This window comes from Genypterus blacodes, unplaced genomic scaffold (genome assembly GCF_046128005.1).
Source record: "Genypterus blacodes isolate CSIRO-AG114 ecotype Tasmania unplaced genomic scaffold, CSIRO-AGI_Gbla_v1 ptg000067l_1, whole genome shotgun sequence".
Taxonomy (NCBI): Eukaryota; Metazoa; Chordata; class Actinopteri; order Ophidiiformes; family Ophidiidae; genus Genypterus; species Genypterus blacodes.
The window spans coordinates 4,822,810-4,840,316 of NW_027466879.1; the positions used below are offsets into that span (position 1 = coordinate 4,822,810).

At 40.8% G+C, this 17,507-nt stretch overlaps 1 protein-coding gene across 1 annotated transcript in view; it reads right to left on the minus strand.

Moving 5' to 3' along the window:
- The window catches only part of LOC143004535 (protein diaphanous homolog 3-like), a 115,097-nt gene that overhangs the window by 50,005 nt on the left and 47,585 nt on the right, over window positions 1-17,507 (minus strand). Inside the window, exons 20-25 of the mRNA XM_076155498.1 lie at window positions 16,056-16,150; window positions 15,504-15,605; window positions 13,308-13,547; window positions 11,096-11,225; window positions 4,865-4,989; window positions 2,092-2,256 (exon numbers count right to left, since the gene is read on the minus strand). Of these exons, the coding sequence (XP_076011613.1) occupies window positions 2,092-2,256; window positions 4,865-4,989; window positions 11,096-11,225; window positions 13,308-13,547; window positions 15,504-15,605; window positions 16,056-16,150 (857 nt within the window). The remainder of the gene's footprint in view (window positions 1-2,091; window positions 2,257-4,864; window positions 4,990-11,095; window positions 11,226-13,307; window positions 13,548-15,503; window positions 15,606-16,055; window positions 16,151-17,507) is intronic.

The following is a 17,507-nucleotide window of genomic DNA, read 5'->3' on the forward strand; positions in this document are numbered from 1 at the left end:
ACAGGCTTCAGTTTAGCAAGTGAATTAAAAATGGCAACAGGGGAAATCTGGGTGTTCAGGTAGTTAACGCTGTCAGCTAACAATCATGGTAGCCGTGTGTTTTTCATACATTAAACAAGCATATTGACTTCCAGCTTTGTGTAATGGCCCTATGTTCATGTGGTCTGTGAAGTGATTTGCCAAGTATCGAGAGCCGCTGGATACTTGGCAAAGGCCTTTATGCCTGCTTCATCTAGGTAAGGATAGTGACTATCCGCCTTCTTTTCCCTTCCATTTGTCCAGTGCTGTAGTGCCACTTAATGGACAGTCTGTGTTATGGCCTTTATTTCATAGAACCTGGAAGTCTCCTTAATCATCGATTTTTGTTTCCTTTTTCCCCCACTGTCTTTTCACAGACAGTGGAAAATGTATGCATCAAGCAGCCTGACTCCAAGACTGTTTAACTTCTCAAAAAAACACATAATCTTGTCTTCCTTGTCATGGCTTTCTTTTATATCAACTTTCTGTCTCTTTCAAGCTATGGGGATCTTCAGCATCTAAATAGAAAGCATAATCTGCAATTTGGTCCATCTGTAGTCAAACACCCACCTTATTCAGCTTGTGAATTCAGGCACACATCAGTCACTCTCACTGTCACGCTACACTTTTCTAATCTCTAGTTTGAGAGATTGACTGATTGACACACACACACACACACACACACACACACACACACACACACACACACACACACACACACACACACACACACACACACACACACACACACACACACACACACACACACACACACACACACACACACACACACACGCGGGCGCGCACTGCAATTATAACTTAGCTCTTAGTAGCTGCATAATTATTCTTTAAAATGCAAACATCAAAAAACCTTCACAAGTACAGTCCACAGATTTTGCTGGGAGACTGACAAGACGAGATAAGACAGCCAGAAACAACTCTAAATTCACTTCTAATAGAAGCCTGTGTACTCGTTTACCAAATCTTAACCATTGGTTACATAAATTACCCACTATATTACTATGTCAGTCAAGTGGAAAATTGCTTTGCAATCCAAGTGATGACTCATAAAAAAAGGCCTCTACAGTGACAACACTGGCTAGATTTAACATAAATAAGATGGAACCAAAACACATGAGCCCAACGTCCTCTCTTTCCTTCCACTCTCCCTCAAAAAAACATGGAAAGATAGAATGACTCCAGTGGCAAAAACAAAAGTCAAAGAGGCATGAAATGCATTTGTGCCTCTGTATACTAGTTGAAAATGGGGTACAGGGCAGGAATTTTGATAGGCTAATTAGCTACTATTATCTGTTGAGACCAGTGGCTTGTGCCACATTTCCTGCTGATTAAACTCAGTAGGTGTCCACAGGTCCACGGAGCAGCACCGGACTGATAAGGCCAATGAGCTCACTGATGACAAAAATGCCAGGATGTAAATGGACCAGACGGGATCTGCTCTCTTCTGCTTTACTCTTTATCAGAGGTTACTACTCATACTTTCACTCATCCAGAGAGATATGCAGTTCAGGTTTAAAACCTGTTTCTATATTTTTTCAGATTTAGCTCTGCTCTTCAATAATGATTATGGTCTTCAAAGCAGGTGTGTAGAGGTGGCATTCAAACAAACTTGAGGTTTTCAAACTAGGCTGAATGACAAGGAACTTTCTGCTCCTAAATGTTGATAAACTGAAATGTTAATTTCAAGTTCAATGACAGACAACAAAACACCTAGGCATAACATTTGCAACACCTGACCTTGAGCAACCACATCCACAATATTACTTAGGTTGTTTATTTAGATAATGACTTGTTTTCAGCGATGGAAGGGTGGGTAACTTTATGTGTCATGCATTTTAAACTATGACCAAGGATCTCTTTCAGCATATGCGGTTGAGTGTGCGTGTTTGTCATTGTACAGTCTGGTTGGAACATCCACTGATGGTGGCAATCAGTGACAGGTTGTATAAAATCACCATCTGGCAGCCTTATCAGTCTATGTTTCTAGTTTCACCTTTTTACACACATAGAGACTTGAATGTCCAATCTTTCATTATCACTCTATATACTCACTGTAAACATGGTGCGGAAGTTGCTGAGATCAGTGAAAAGCTCCTCCACAGAGGTCTTCTTGGGGTCGATGGCAAAGTAATCCAACATGTTCTGGTACAGCATCTCCATGTTGCTGTGCATGGTCACCAGCTTACTATGTTGCTCCGTTGCACCCTGGCTGAAGCTGTGAGGTTGGGGTCAAGGTCAACAAGTCATCTCTCAATCAAGTGTTCAGCTATACATCTTAGTTAGGGAGAGAGAGATTATACAAATACATGTTGCTGTAAGGCTTTGGAGATGCAGGGCACATTGTGAGTGGCAGACTGTGGCGCTGCAATTAAGAGTTCTAACTCTGACGTGACGTTTAATCTAGTGGGTGCTCAAGAATCAAATCATATATCATATATTTGTATAGCCCAATATCACAAAAACAGATTATTTTCTGTTTTAATCCTAACTTTCTGGGTACAAATAGACACAATTTAGATAAAGTAAAGTAAAAGTCTGTTGAACCAGATCTTTGAAAACAATGTAAGTTTTTAAATGTCGATCCATAAAATCTATATAAAGAAACAACAACGATTTTGGTGGGAACAAATCTAAGGGCAGTGCTTATCACAGAAGAAAACGCTTGTCTTATTTGTAGATGAGAGGCAATAATGTCTGTGTGGTACCACAGGTGTGCGGGTATCTGGCTCCTATTGTGCCCCTTCATTATTGTTCAATTGATGAACCTATTTGCAGTCTTGGCCTCAGCTGAATCTGGCTGGGACTGGGAGTACCTATTCACAGGTGGGCAAATGCTGTTCAATAGGTGCTGCTCCCGGATTGACTTGTCATTAATTCCATCCAAGCAAGGAGCTCGAGGTAAAACATTCAGATGTGCTAAGGTCTCATCAGAATCATACAGTGGCAAATACAGCAGAGTGCTTGGTAGCAATATCACCATAATCAGCATTTTCATATCAATTCAATTTAATTTGTTTTAAATTTGAATGTCTATTTAGTACTGTTAAAATACAATGGTGTGTGTCAAGAATGTGGAATTGAAAAGCAGAGCTGAAAGCTGTCAGTCATTCTCAGTGAACCTGTTTAGGTTGCAGTCAGTTCATGTACTCAGCTAGATACTGGAGCACAAACCACTGTTGCATCCTAGCCCCAAGGCTACTGGTCAAAAGTACATAAAAGAGGCCAGGTGCAACGTGTATTATTGAACACATACTTACACACCTGGCGTAAGACATTCCTGTCAACCGGATTCGCAAGGACTAGCTCAGAGGACAGTGAATAATTAACACTGCTGCAAAGATATGCATAATTGGCCAAGCATCAGCAAAGGACCTGGATATGCAAAGAACAAGTTGCTGTTTTGGTGGCAAGCGTTTTGAAGAAAAGTTTAAAATAGGCTAAAGCTAATAATGATGCTCTATACCAGGGGTATTCAACTAAAATGCCATGGGGTCCAGTCACTCCCCATCCTGCCCAGCAAAGGTCAGGGATACGGTCTGTGGTTGTTGTCCAGAGGATAGATTGTTCATCTTTAAAAGCTCAACTCTTGTTTCAAACAAGCCATGTCTTAGCATTTGCATCTTTGCATCACAGCAATTGGAAAAAAAACACATGCAGCTCCGCTGAGTTGTCCTATAAACACCGGTCCATACATTTCATGAAACTATTGCTTATCATGTTTGAATGTGAAAGATTTGAATAACAGTCTCTTACGGCCCGCTTGTTGGTGACCCTGCATCTATGCCAACAAAAACCACCATTGTCACTACAGAGAAATTAATTTAGTAAATTAGAAATGATTTGATGTGAATGATAAATGCATACAGACAAAAAAATGGGCAAACCAACAAAGAATGCATTTAAATGATTTTCAACATGATACGGAAATGAAGTCTACATATGAAGGTGGAAAAATACTTCTTTCTTGTGTATGAGACTCTAAATTCTACCACAAAGAACAGCAACGTCTACCATCTCCTTAGTTTGAGAGACACCAACCACTGCAAGGGGAAGAAACAGACGGAGCGAAAGGCAGCATGGGGTAATGTGTGAATGAAAGCAGGGGTAGATATTCAGGGAAATCCGTACCTCCAGTTTCCCACCTCAAGCCCAGGATCATTTCAGGGAAAATGCACGCTAGTGCTGTATTGTCAATAAAATAAATAAAATTGCATGGAAGTGCCAAGAAGGGATATATCTGTCTGAAGAAATATGCTTTCACGTATCTCGTGGGTGATTTGATAACTGCAATACAAGTTTTTTTTTTTCAAAAAGTGGCTGGAAATTGGACAGATTCAGGAACAACGGCGCTCCTCTCAGTCCGTGCAGAGGAAGAAATTGATAGGCAGCTGCCTGGAACAGTTAGACATGCTGTTGTGTACACGGAAATAACAGGAATTCTACATGAGCACAGCACAATGAGGCAAAAGAGCAAAGTCTGAAAAGTCTCCGGAATTTTTCTTGGCAAAAAAATGACAACGGGGGAAGAGTGGCAGGGATGCATTTACCGCCATCTGCTGGACTTGTCCATTGCCATGGCATGTATGAATAGGTGTTAGACGGCAGTTAACTACTGTACTGTGTGTGGCTGCATGTATTATATATAGAGAGTATATATGCATGTATGGTAGTTTAATCAGGTGTTTGACAAAGAAAAGATGCCTGTGATCTCATTTCACTCTTTGATTAACTACTGTCATTGAGGCCAAGAAGAACCATTGAAAGTATAAAGTGTGTGTGTGTGTGTGTGTGTGTGTGTGTGCGCGCGCACGCGTGCAAAGGATATAGCCATTTTAGTGAAGAACATGTCATTGGGGTCATCGGGGGAGGAGAAAGTCTCCAGGTCTCTCTCCAGCTGTACCAGCTGCTTCTCCATCTGCCTGAGGCTCTTCTCCAGATTTTCTGCGGACACTGATGCACACCCACACATACATTCAGAAAAACACACAAAGACACACATCCACGTACCAGGAAAATATAAAGAAAGAAGAAAAAACAGAACAAATTAATCACAGGTACAATCAACTGCAGTATTATTGTGAGGTTCTGAAAGAATCTGAGGAAAATATCCAAAAGATGTCAGAAGTGAGAGACTACAGATCAAATGAAAAGCGAGCTTGTTCGTATGTAAATATCTGACATTGAGGGGAACACCATTGAAATCAACAATGACTGAAAGCAAAATTAAAATCAAGCAATGTATATTCAACATATCCATAGCTTTTTCATTATTATGTTCCCTCTTACAAGACGGGCTGGGATTGAAACAAAAAAACAATTTAAGGATTGTAAGAATATCTGATATACACAGGATGAGAAGGTTTCAGAAAACAGAAGAAACCACATGTACATAATTATGGGAACATACTGTCCCAGATGTCCTTGCTCTCTCACTCACCTTAACACAAAATAAGTCTCTCCAAATTTGAAATGTAAGAGAGAATGAGTATGGTCTATTCACTAAAGAAGAAGTTGAGAAAAAGCATGTGCATGTAAACTTATAGACACACACTCATGCACACTCATGCACACACATGCGAGTACACACACGCTTTCAACTGGCTGAGAAGAAAGGTCAGGTGGCACTTTTCATTCTGACTGAGTGTAAGGCAGAATGCACTACAGTGACAAGAGGAAATCTATTTAGAAAAAGATGACTAGGTGACAATTGGCACGTCAACTGCTTCTGTACCTGAAAAATACTTTTCCCTTCAAATTCCAATCTACCTTAGCAATGTGTGTCTCTACATTCTCCCTTTGACCTCCATTTCCTTCTGCTCTCCATGTTTCTGATGGTAGGCACTGACAGTAACAGTTAAGTCAATCGAAGACACTGAAAATGCCAGAGTTCAAAAATCCTTTACCATCTGGTGAGAGTACACTGTACCCCTCAGCAATGCTTCAATCAGAAAACAGAGATTCAGTATTACCTGCCAATCTAAATTTGAAAAGCAAAAATTGGAATTATGATATAGAAGGGTCAATACCCCCAAAAAGTACTCTTCCCTCAATCTATATTTACCCAGAAGCTGTATAAAGCTTAATACATTTTGCTAAGAAAACTAAATATATCTAAATACATTTGATTGAATGAACAAAAATATTTTTGACAGAGGCAGAGCAACATGCTTGAGCCCCACAGCACCACATAGGTAGGATTCACCCCTGTCACAAAGAAATCCTGACAATTACCAGGAAAATTTGAGGTCTAGAGCTGAATCGAGCAGAGAAGTGAGACCAATAAATATTTGTTGAGTTTATGTCTGGCAGAAGTACAACTGACAAGTTAACTAACCAGTTTAAGCTTCACATCTTTGGCCTGTTACATCAATGACACTGTGAATCAGTGCAGGAAATGTCTAAGGCTAGGGCTAAGACTTTAATCTGTAAAAGGGTATGTGTAAAATATAAGTAAATGTGCATGCGTGTGTGTTATAAATATGTGTAAATGTTTTTGTTTTTTTTACAGAATGTTGACAATGCCCGCCACAAAAAAACACAAAATATTTGCAGTATATTTGCAGTACAATTTTGGCAGCCATAAAATAACACTATGATGCATTATGGGAAGAATGCAAGCAGGTTTAGGTAGAATGATGATCTGGGCCTGTGGTAGGCTCCAGGCTCTCTTTGCTGAGTGGCTAACACTGAACATAAAAGCTAATACCTTCACAACTCAAAGTGTCAAACAATAAATGGTCTCCCTTGAATGATCAGTGATTTGCACACACATTGTGTTATTCATTCATTCATTGAGTAATTGCTACTACAAAATACACAGGCTTGGTGTTCTAAATAACCTATAAAAAAAGACGGACAGTGTTTTGCCAGAAAGGATTAAAATAATGGACTAAAAACTATAGGGTAAAGTAGAAAGAGGGTAAAACAGAAACATATGTGCTTTAGGCTTTCCGTGGTCTCCAGGCAAATTAACATTGGAAAATAGACAGGGTGTGATTGATCAGGCCACACTCAACTAAAATGCTTTCAACACAACAGAGAGAAATGTGTTTTGATCAACATAAATCTACGTGCTCCCACACGGACAGGGATAGAACATGCAAAATCCACAAACAATGGCACAGGTTAGGTAGTCTGAGGTGGGCTCGAATCCAGGACCTTCTTGCCGTGAGGGACAGGATGAGGTGAACTGATACTCTAAATTGCCCGTAGGTGGACGTGATTGAGTTGTCTGTCTCTGTGATGGACTGTCGACCTGGCTAGGTTACACTGTGCCTCTCTCCCATCGACTACTGGGATAGGCTCCAGCCTTCTCCTGACCCTGAACAGGATGAGTGGGTATAGAGAATGGATGAATTGAAATCTAGCGCTTTACATGCAGTAAAAGGACATTATTATCTATGTCTAGGAATCATGGAATCATTGATTTGCGATGTGGGGAGAGAGGAAGCAGAGAGGCAGGGAAGATAAAAAGCTGGTTTCTGTCTCCCTTGCTCTTAGCCCACCCTTGGTCTCACTTTCTCTGTGTGTTTAACTGTGAGTGATTTTTATGAGCACTGGGGCATGAATGCCTCTGTGGTCTAGAAGGACTGGAGACAGATATAGGATGTTTTAGAAGAATAATAATGGGAATATTTGTAGAGGTCAAATCCCCCATTGACATCCTTTTATTGCTCTGCCAACCTGCTGTGCCATAAATGAGACTGACTAGAGCACACGACCATGCATAGACGCTCACAAACAGCCCCGCCACATAGGGCTCCACTATAGATCATCTTTTGATGTATGAAAATGAAGAGACTGAACAAGCCAGATCTGCTTTGTGAGGCCAACGTTGACATACAAGTAACAAGACTGTTGGGAACTAGAGACATCTAATGTCAAAGATCATCTTGCACATATCAAACATGCTGAGCACCTATTAAATGGAAACTGAAAATGAGATTCAGTGCAGCATCATGACAAGGTTGGTTGTAGTTTGGAGTGTTCCTTTAAATATTTGTAAACTAAAGCCCACCATTCAGAGACATTGGTAAAACTGCCGAGCAATCCAGTTAAACTGGAGCCATGAGCGTCATTAAAACCTTGTGCATTTACATACCACAGCTTAAACATCCCTCAGGGCTGGAGCCTTATCTGAGGAGAGCATTCTTCTCTTGCTGGGATGTATTTAGAGTAAGCACACAGGTTGATGTTGTATGTCACTATGGAACATGTTTGCCTGTAACATCTAACACCATGAGCGTAGAGAGAGACAAGCAAACACAAAGAAACCTCAAACTAAGCTGCAGCTAAGAACTGGGATTGGTTATATGGGAAATCAAGACTATGGTACACAGTTGGAAGGCAGTGGTTTTTTCAAAAGTGCAAATCATTACTACTTCTACAGCTCAACCTTCTTTTCATTCTAAAGCGTAAGCTCTTTGCTTGGAGTCTGTGAATGTAATGTAGCCTTTCAGTGTATTTTCAGGCCCTGCAAATGGCAGTTGTGATGAAAAGGAATCAATTCAAGATTTACAGATGAAATGGAATTTTGTGCTTTGCTAGATTTGGAATATTTGGCATGAGTGGCATACAGTTAGGTCTGATCGTCCAAGGCAGTTTGATAATATAGTTATCCATGTTGGCACGAATGATTTTAGATTGAGACAATCCAAGGTGACGAAACTGAATGTGGTTGGGGTTTGTGAGCCAGCATTGAGTGATTGTCCCCTCTCCTTGCCAAGGGTAATGAAGAGAGATTTAGTTGGCTCTCAACCGCTGGCTGGCAAGGTTCTGCACAGAGCCGGCCTTAGTTTTTGTTGACAATTGGCCCTCCTTTTGGGGCAAACCTCGCTTGCTGAAGAGGGATGGCAGTTCTGTTTTCTAGTTCTCCTGGCTGCTGTGCTGTCTCCATGCTTGAAGGCTGCCCATGCCAACAGGTCGATTAATGGGTAAACCAAAATCAATCTACCATTCTGCCACACTGCCCATCCCCCAACCCACAACCGCGCATACACACGGGTTCGAACTACCTGCCTGGTCTGAGCGTCAGGATTCTCCAGGAGAATTCTCTCTCTTTCAATTCCTTATGGTAGGACTCGGTTCTGGGAGAGGGTGTGCGATAGGAATCTGTTCAGGTGTGCAATAGGAATCTGTTGAGGTGTGCAATAGGAATCTGTTCAGGTGTGCAATAGGAATCTGTTCAGGTGGTTGTTGTTCGTGGAATCTCTCGTGGAATCTCTCTTTGAATCACTTCTCCAAAGGTTTCTTCCCTTTCCTTATACGTTGAGGTTTTTGGAGTCTTGTAAAGCCCTTTGAGATGAGAGGTTATATAAATGAATGTGATTTGAAAAAAAATAGACACTTGTGGATCTCATGGCGATTAAGAAAATGAAATGACTCTACAGACTAGAGTCTTAGCTACATAAAACGGGCAAATATATACCTGTGCATGATGGAGGATTTAGATTAAATCGAGATCCAGTAGTCTCCAGTGACCTTGTATGTTTAAGTCCTTAACTAAGGACAAACAGCAAAGCTGGCAGATATAAATACTCAACAGGAGCATCATTATGCATCAATTATCAGAGTAACAACAAAAACTATAGGTGGACTTATGGGTGAAAGTTTGCAGAAGAAACTCGCACATTTCACCCTCACTTTTTTCTCCTAATTTTTTCGTCCACTCTCTCCTGGTGGGGAGTTAGCGGTGGGCAACATCTTTGCTGGAGCGGCAAGTGACATGCCGTGACAGTACCATGCACTCACATACATATAGCGAAGCAAACACAGTTGCACATCACCTCCTATCGGGTGTTGCCTATGGCAATATAAATAAAGATCACCAAGACTCCTTTGAAAACCTAGTCTGTCCCTGCATGTCTGTGACCTTTACCACACTCTAGACTGTGTGTGTCCGTGTGTTTGTGCCAGCAAATATTGGACTAGGGGTAATAGGTGGGGCTGAGGCGAAAGGGCTGAAATATCAGACCCTCAGTGTGAGCAAGACAGAAATAATGAGCTTCCCTTCATCTCAGGAAGGTTTTTGCAGTAAACATTTACAAAGGTTAGGGTCAAGAGAATGAGCGAATTGGCATCTACCTTCCTCAGCCTGTGTTCGCTCACGGGCCGCTCTACACAGCCTTCTCCACATGAGAGAGAGCCAGCAGCATCAATATTTCATTGAAGGTGAAAGGGCCCAATGGCTCGAGTATTATTTATTGTTTGGCTTAATTGCATCTCCATTAACTTCCAAAAAACTGTCAGCCTGTCTCTCTGCAGTCCACATTGAGATTTGAATTATGCACTCAGAAGAAAAGAGTGCTTTTTCCTGATTTCCCCATTCAGGTTTTGGCTGTAATAATATGTTTCCACCTGCCGAGAAAACATTTTCAACATAATATATATATATATATCACTCACAACTAAGTTGGTAGGGTTCATTTGATTTCCACAGGCAGTTAATCACACACACACACACACACAGATCTACAAAAGAGAGAGAAAAAAAGTATATTTACTGCATGATGCTCTTTCTTTGCTATCCTGCAACTATTTGGACTTGGATTGCTAATTTAGTCTTTGGAAGACCCAGGGTTTTCCTTATCATTCTACGACTTAAGCACAGCACCCAAGTGTTTTTGCTTATCCCCCAAGCCAAACGAACCAGATAAACAAACAATATATAATAAATATAAAAGATTGTATTATGTGGGGGGTTTTCTACAGAGCCCATGCTGAAATAAAATAAATTGAAAATAAAGAAGAAAAAAAGCACAAAGTGAAAAAGATAGTTTGGCATGAAGGGCACACACACACACACACACACACACACACACACACACACACACACACACACACACACACACACACACACACACACACACACACACACACACACACACACACACACACACACACACACACACACACACACACACACACACACACACACACACACACACACAGGGTGAGAGAAAACTCACCCTGCTAGTGTTACTACTTAACAACCACGACAACCAAGCCATATACTGATATAAGCCTGATAGTATTTATTTATGCATTAACATCTTACCTCTGCTTGCTCGGTCCACATGCTCAAGGTCTTCAACAAACTTGATCACATCTGGAAACTCTTCCTCACACACCTGTGCCAGGAAATGCAGCAGTGTGATCTTCTGGTCGGCAGACTTAGTGTCCTTAAGCTGTCGTGAAAAACACACATCCACACCAACACAGTCACACACAAAAGCACGTGGGAGTCAAAATATGTTATTTTCTTGAACATTCAAGAGACTAGTAACAAGAACATTCTATAGACTTTAGGCTTATTGTATGCTTGCTCAGACTTCCCTTGCTTTATATTCTAAATAGAAAATAATAAAATAAAAAAACTATTATCATTCGTTGTGCTGGCATGGGCTCCTGCTGCCTGCTACCCTGCACATGATAAGCAGGAACAGAGATGGAGGACGAATTGTTATTTGTCCAACAGATTTATAGATTTCATGCAGCTTTCAAGTACGATTTTGCAGATAAAGTGCAGATTTGGCAAGACATTTTGTTTGTTTTTTTCACAATACAACATCTGCTGCCATGAAGCACTCGGAATTGTTTTTAAATGTAGCGTAGGTCTTCAGATGATCATGCCGTCCATTCATGCAGCAGTCACATATGTGATGACCTCAACTACATTTTCTCTCCCTCGCTTCCTCTCCTGCATACAATAATTTTTCAATTCCTCTTATCCCTCTTTTACAGTCTAATTCCAAGACAGCTCTCAACAGCCCAGCCGTACGTGCCTCCTGTGGGGAGCGTTGCTGTGTATCTCTCTAGGTGATCTATTGGTAGACAGCAATGTGCTCAACCCTGCTGGCTTAAATCATGTTTGTATTATCTCCTCTAATCAAACATTCTCGTTCCCCGTTTGTTTTATGTTTTCCCGTTTTATTCTAAAACCATTTAAAAGCATCAAATCTGCACTCACAAAAGGTCCCTCTTTGAATTTGGATGGATGGTAATCATAGTTGACAATGTAAACATTTTGCTTTTTTCCCAGTTGGACTCAGTCCTATTTCCCTGTGCTGTACCATGGAATTAAGCTGTCAAACTCTGGCACAGGCACGAAGGTGATGTCTTGCTGTTTCTTATTGTGACATCAGCTAATACCCTGGTCTCACATCATACAAGCTGGCAGATAAGAACACTGACATGCCGAAAACAGCAATGCTATAAACATTTTCATTCTTAGGCTTTATTCATTGATTATTTTATTATCCTGCTGATGAGACCTATCTGTGTGTTCAAGTGACTTGTGTTTGCGTAACAGTACAGCCAGTAGTATTAAACTGAACATAAGCACCAAAGTCTAACAGGGCAGAGAGGTGGCAGTGATGAATGGCTGCGGTTGTTGTTTCTGTGGAAACTGCAGTGTGGGTGCTGACAGCTGTAATGTAACCAGTGGAGGGGTCTCATAGTCTAGGATTACAAACTGTTCTTTCTATCGCTATTATACAGCCAAACGTACTGTTCTGTCGTCAAGCCATGTAAAATCTACAGGTGCAGCGATTGAGACAAACCTGTCTTTTGGACTTGACATTAGAAATGTCTTATTATACCAGCCACTTAAGACTAACAGGGCTAGCAAGTCCAGATGAGAGGTTAGATCTGTCAGTTTATCATCAATTCCCTATTCCCAGGCAGCCCATGTTACAAACGAGTTCTGTTTTTAAGTCTCTCTTTAGGCAGAATTTGTATGCAATTCAAAACAGTTGTGTACGGTTTACATCTAGCGTGAATTGGTCAAACACAGCGCAAACAACAGTGTACGCAAATTAGAGTTCCCTCGGGCCAATGAAGGACTGACACTGGACGGTGTTTTGAGCTTAATTCATGCAGGTGCAAAGCAGTCCAGTAACTTGAAGTCTTTATAATAATAGGCTCTATGGAGGTCAGTACGTAAGTATCGGACCAGAAGTGTTAGTATCAGACCTCTGGAGCTGTCTGTGTACATTTTCCACATTACAATATGTTGATATGCAATCACTGACTGCAGTAATGAAACCTGGGTTAATCTGTTTGACAGTGATTAAACTGACGGACCAGAACTAAAACTGCTAAAATGTTGACATTACAGCTGTACAATTTAGCTAAGATCAAAGGCGCATCAGATTTAGCATTTAAAATGGAAATCTGGTCAACTACTATCTTTGGGACACACATTAGTGGTGCTGAACCATTGTTGTATGGCTGATGGTGAGGCCAGCAGTGAAGTCGTAACCCCTTACCTTGCAGAGGGAACTCAAGTCGAAGCCGTAAGACTGAGCATTCCGTGAGCCTGCATTCATGTAGTTTCCCAACAACAGCACCAGCTCCAGCAAGCGACCAAAAGCGCAACTCTTTCTGACCTCCTCACAGGCACCGTTCACAGCCAGGATGTCTGGGCGCAGGTTGTTCACCTGCTCTTCAAACTGAAGCCGGAAGAGGATGTGGCTGAGGCGTGGACGAAGCCGCTTCACACTGCTCATCTAGGAGAGAAGACAAAGAAGAGAGAGAGAGAGGGAGAAAGATTCATGAAAAGAAAAAGTGTAGGGAAGATAAAACGCATGAGATGAGGGTAGGGAGAGAAAGTAAGAAGTGAAAGTCAGAAAACAGTTAAACTTAAAGTAACTGCAATCTCACTTTTGGCACTCTCTTGCATTCAACCAATTTCATTTCAAACATATTTATGCAGCTAGCATGCCGGAAAGTGTTGCTAGGCAGTAGTAATAGATGCTGGCAGTGATTTGATTTGGGACCCAGGTCTGGTAAGTTAATTGCAGAGTTAGTGTCCATATAGGGCAGGCAGCAGGGGGGTGGAATATACAATAGGCTGCCTTGGATTACCACTCCCACACAATTAGAGAAAATTGGAAAATATTGCATTGGGCCCAAGGCCTGGCCACATCAGTGAATGTGTATGTGCAGGGTGGTAGTGAGGGACGCAGGTTCCAATTGTCTGTTTCACACAACAGCTGGCTGTGTGGTATGATGTTCTCCATCAAGGGTTTAATTATAGCTACTGTAATGTTATCAAATGGCTATTTCAATGAGTGAGTGAGTGCATGTTTTTGTATGAGAGAAAAGGAGAGAGAACTTACGAGGCAGGAGAAAATTAGAGAAGGCAGAGTGCAGGAAGACACAAATACACAACACAAAAAAAGAGCCCAGCTAGTGATGAAATTATTTAATAAGAGGTATTTAAATGGAGGTAAAAGTAATCAGAGGGAGGAAAAAAGAAAGGGGAAGGGCCTTCAAGGCCGTGGTTGTTGAAAATGACAGGGCAAAATGGCCAAAGCGGATGACAGCTGCATTAACAAAAAACTGATGGAGTACTTATACCACAATAGTGACTAGAGAGATGTGTGGCAAGTTGTGCTTGGCTATTGCAGAGCCTGGACTCAGTGAGGCTTGCAGGATGGTAAAACTGAGATCTGATGAAATGGATTTCCCTCAAGCCATCAGAGGTCTAAAGAATCTTAAGTGACAACGTGGCACCTCTGAGTGCAAAGATAAAAACAGCAATGTGTAGCCCATGGCTTTCAGCTTTAACAGTTTTTGGCAAAATTATTACAGTTTTTGGCATTAAAAACAAATGAATCTTATGAATAATTTTAACCCTGAAACCCACTTTGCAACAACATTCACTGGGCCATGTCAAAATCAATATAGATGAGTGGTCCAAGAGGTAAACAAAAGAGGAACATTTCTGTAAACGGTATAACCACACACAAATAAATCACAGCAGTAAAAATATAATAACCAAATATCTCTGTGGTGTGTCGACAACAACTTAAATTGTTGATCTTGTCAAGCAAGTTGCAGAAATTGCAATTGTAAGCAACATTACTCAGATATCCGATAAAGAATATGAGCTTGATAGATTTTCAGTGCAGTTGAGATAAAGCAGTAACAAGTACTGTACTGTATGAAGAGGACTGTGGTATAAGACTACTATTGTGATCACGTATGTAAAAGGTGTGGCAACAATGAGAGTTTTTGGAGGATAAACAAAGATAAAAATGTGTGTCCTTGAAATATGGTGAACTAAAACATTCCCCTAGAACCTTGGCCTTACTGACTGGTAAAAGCGACGCAGGTCTCCTTGGACCCATGCATACACATCAGTGAAACATTACATAAGCAGGCCACTTTTTGTTCTATAGCTCCCTCGTGAACCATACACTACAGCTGAGCAGGCTCTATTCTTTACCCACACCAATCAACCTCTTCCACACTGCTTGAACTTCATTAAGTGATTTATTTTTTATTTAATGACCTGAAAATAGATGGGTGCACTGGGCAAAAGTGGAAGATATGGAAGATTATGGTATATTTGGTCAGTAACTCAGCTGCTGTGTGTGTGTGTGTGTGTGTGTGTGTGTGTGTGTGTGTGTGTGTGTGTGTGTGTGTGTGTGTGTGTGTGTGTGTATGTGTATACTCACCACAACTCCAAACTGCTCAGGCTCTGACAAGTTTGCGTATTCATTCTTCAACTTGGCCAATGTGCTAAGCTGCTGCTGCTCTGGTAGATGTTTCACAAGGTTCTGCAAAGAACAAAAGTGAGAAGCAGAATGTCTGTAAGCACGTGCGACCAGGCATCAACCTCCCTGTTTGACTAAAAGGGCTTTTCCAGTTATGACTGACTATGTAGAGCTTTTCAGTTTCAGATTATGACTGAATAAAGGTAGTCGTAGAGAGAGAAAGATGGATTCTGATACATTGTCAGATAGATATCAACATCAGCCCGGTCAGCTGGTGCTCACCAACAGATTTAATTAATGTTTTGGACTTAACAAATTACAGTTATTTTAGCCTCAGGCAGCATCCCATTTCAAGACAGACAGCTAATCATGATGAGAGACAAGAGTTTGGGCGTGGGAGAAGGGCAGCATTAAAGATCTACTTTCTGACTCAGGGTGAAAGTATGTGCAATGTAGGTTTATATCACTAAACACTGGTATAATCCCATAACCATTTTGCTAATTTAGTCCTACCTGAATCATAGGTTCAGTGAGTTGTTCCTCATTCACCTCCAGAATCATCTGACGAATTTCCTGGTAAGGCATACGAAATGAACCCAGGAAAATGGCTGCGCACAAAAAGAAGTGTTTAGCAACATATAGTATATTAATCATATATCATTATAAGGCTGATGTTCAGCACCCAAGCTAAACAAACAAGAAAACACACATTTTAAAAAGTAAAAAATACATATATATATATTTTTTTAAAAACGTTTCAAAAGTGAAGATGTAAAATGTACATTTCATATTTAGGTCAAGACTCCAGTGAGAAACAGAGTTGAAGACAGTGACATCAACTCTACCGGGTGGATATCAAAGAGATCTCAATGTAGCAGTATGATATACAAACACTTTGTGAAAAGTTTTTACAACAGCAACAACAGCAGGACAGTAAAGCACCTTAATTTATTTATACATATACATATGATCCGATGTTGAAGTTATTAATGGACTGTATTTTGGTTAGTTTTAATGCAGTATCATGAAATTCATCCTTGGTTGTACAAATGGATGATGGCTGGATGATGTGACTGAATCTTCTAACATCTTCTTATTGCACAAATGTAGTATTGCTAGTTTTCAGCTAAATAAGGTACCTGGACTGGACTGCAGAAAAAAATTCAACTAATTACAATTCAGCACAATGTAAAAATTCATGATGACTGAGTGGCTATGAAGCAAAAGAATTGTTATCCCACATACTAATCAACCTGGAAGTAGCTTTCATACACTCTACCTCCCATTGCGGCACATACAGTACAAACCACCGACCCCCCTTTTTCACTCCTGTTTCCTGCTCTATAATTTCCGCTATGTGATTTATCATTGCTCCTGGGCTGATTAGACTCATTTTATTTTAATATTGGAAACAAAGGTCATAGCTCTGCTTGATACAAGCCAATGAGGTGCTAAGATCTGGGAGTGCTTAGGAGATCAGCTGGATCCTCATTAATGCCAGCACTGTTAAAACGGCCATTTCAAGACCCAGCATGTGTGCATGCTTGAGTGTGTAAGTAAGAGAGAGCAGGAGAGAGGGGGAGCAAGAGACTTTAAAGCTTAATATGGTTAACATAGTTAATTAGTTATGTGTGCATGTCTGAGAGAGCCAGAGGATGAGATGACAGGTAGTGGTGATGTTATAACAAATGAAATACCACTTTACTGGCTAAGTCTTTTCTAAGCTCTACGAAGTAACATAACAACATGCCAAGAACATAGATACGGTATATGTTATATGATATGAAGGAGGCTCAAGTAAGGAAATGGAGCTACTGTATTAGTGAAAGGAATTGATCTTGTGGAGAAATGTGCAGGATTGATAGGTTTGAAAATCCACAGCACATTGTGAATTGATATGGATAGATAGATGGGTAGAGCTTGTAAGACAGGGAGGAGAAAGTGTGGTAGGAGGAACAAAGACTT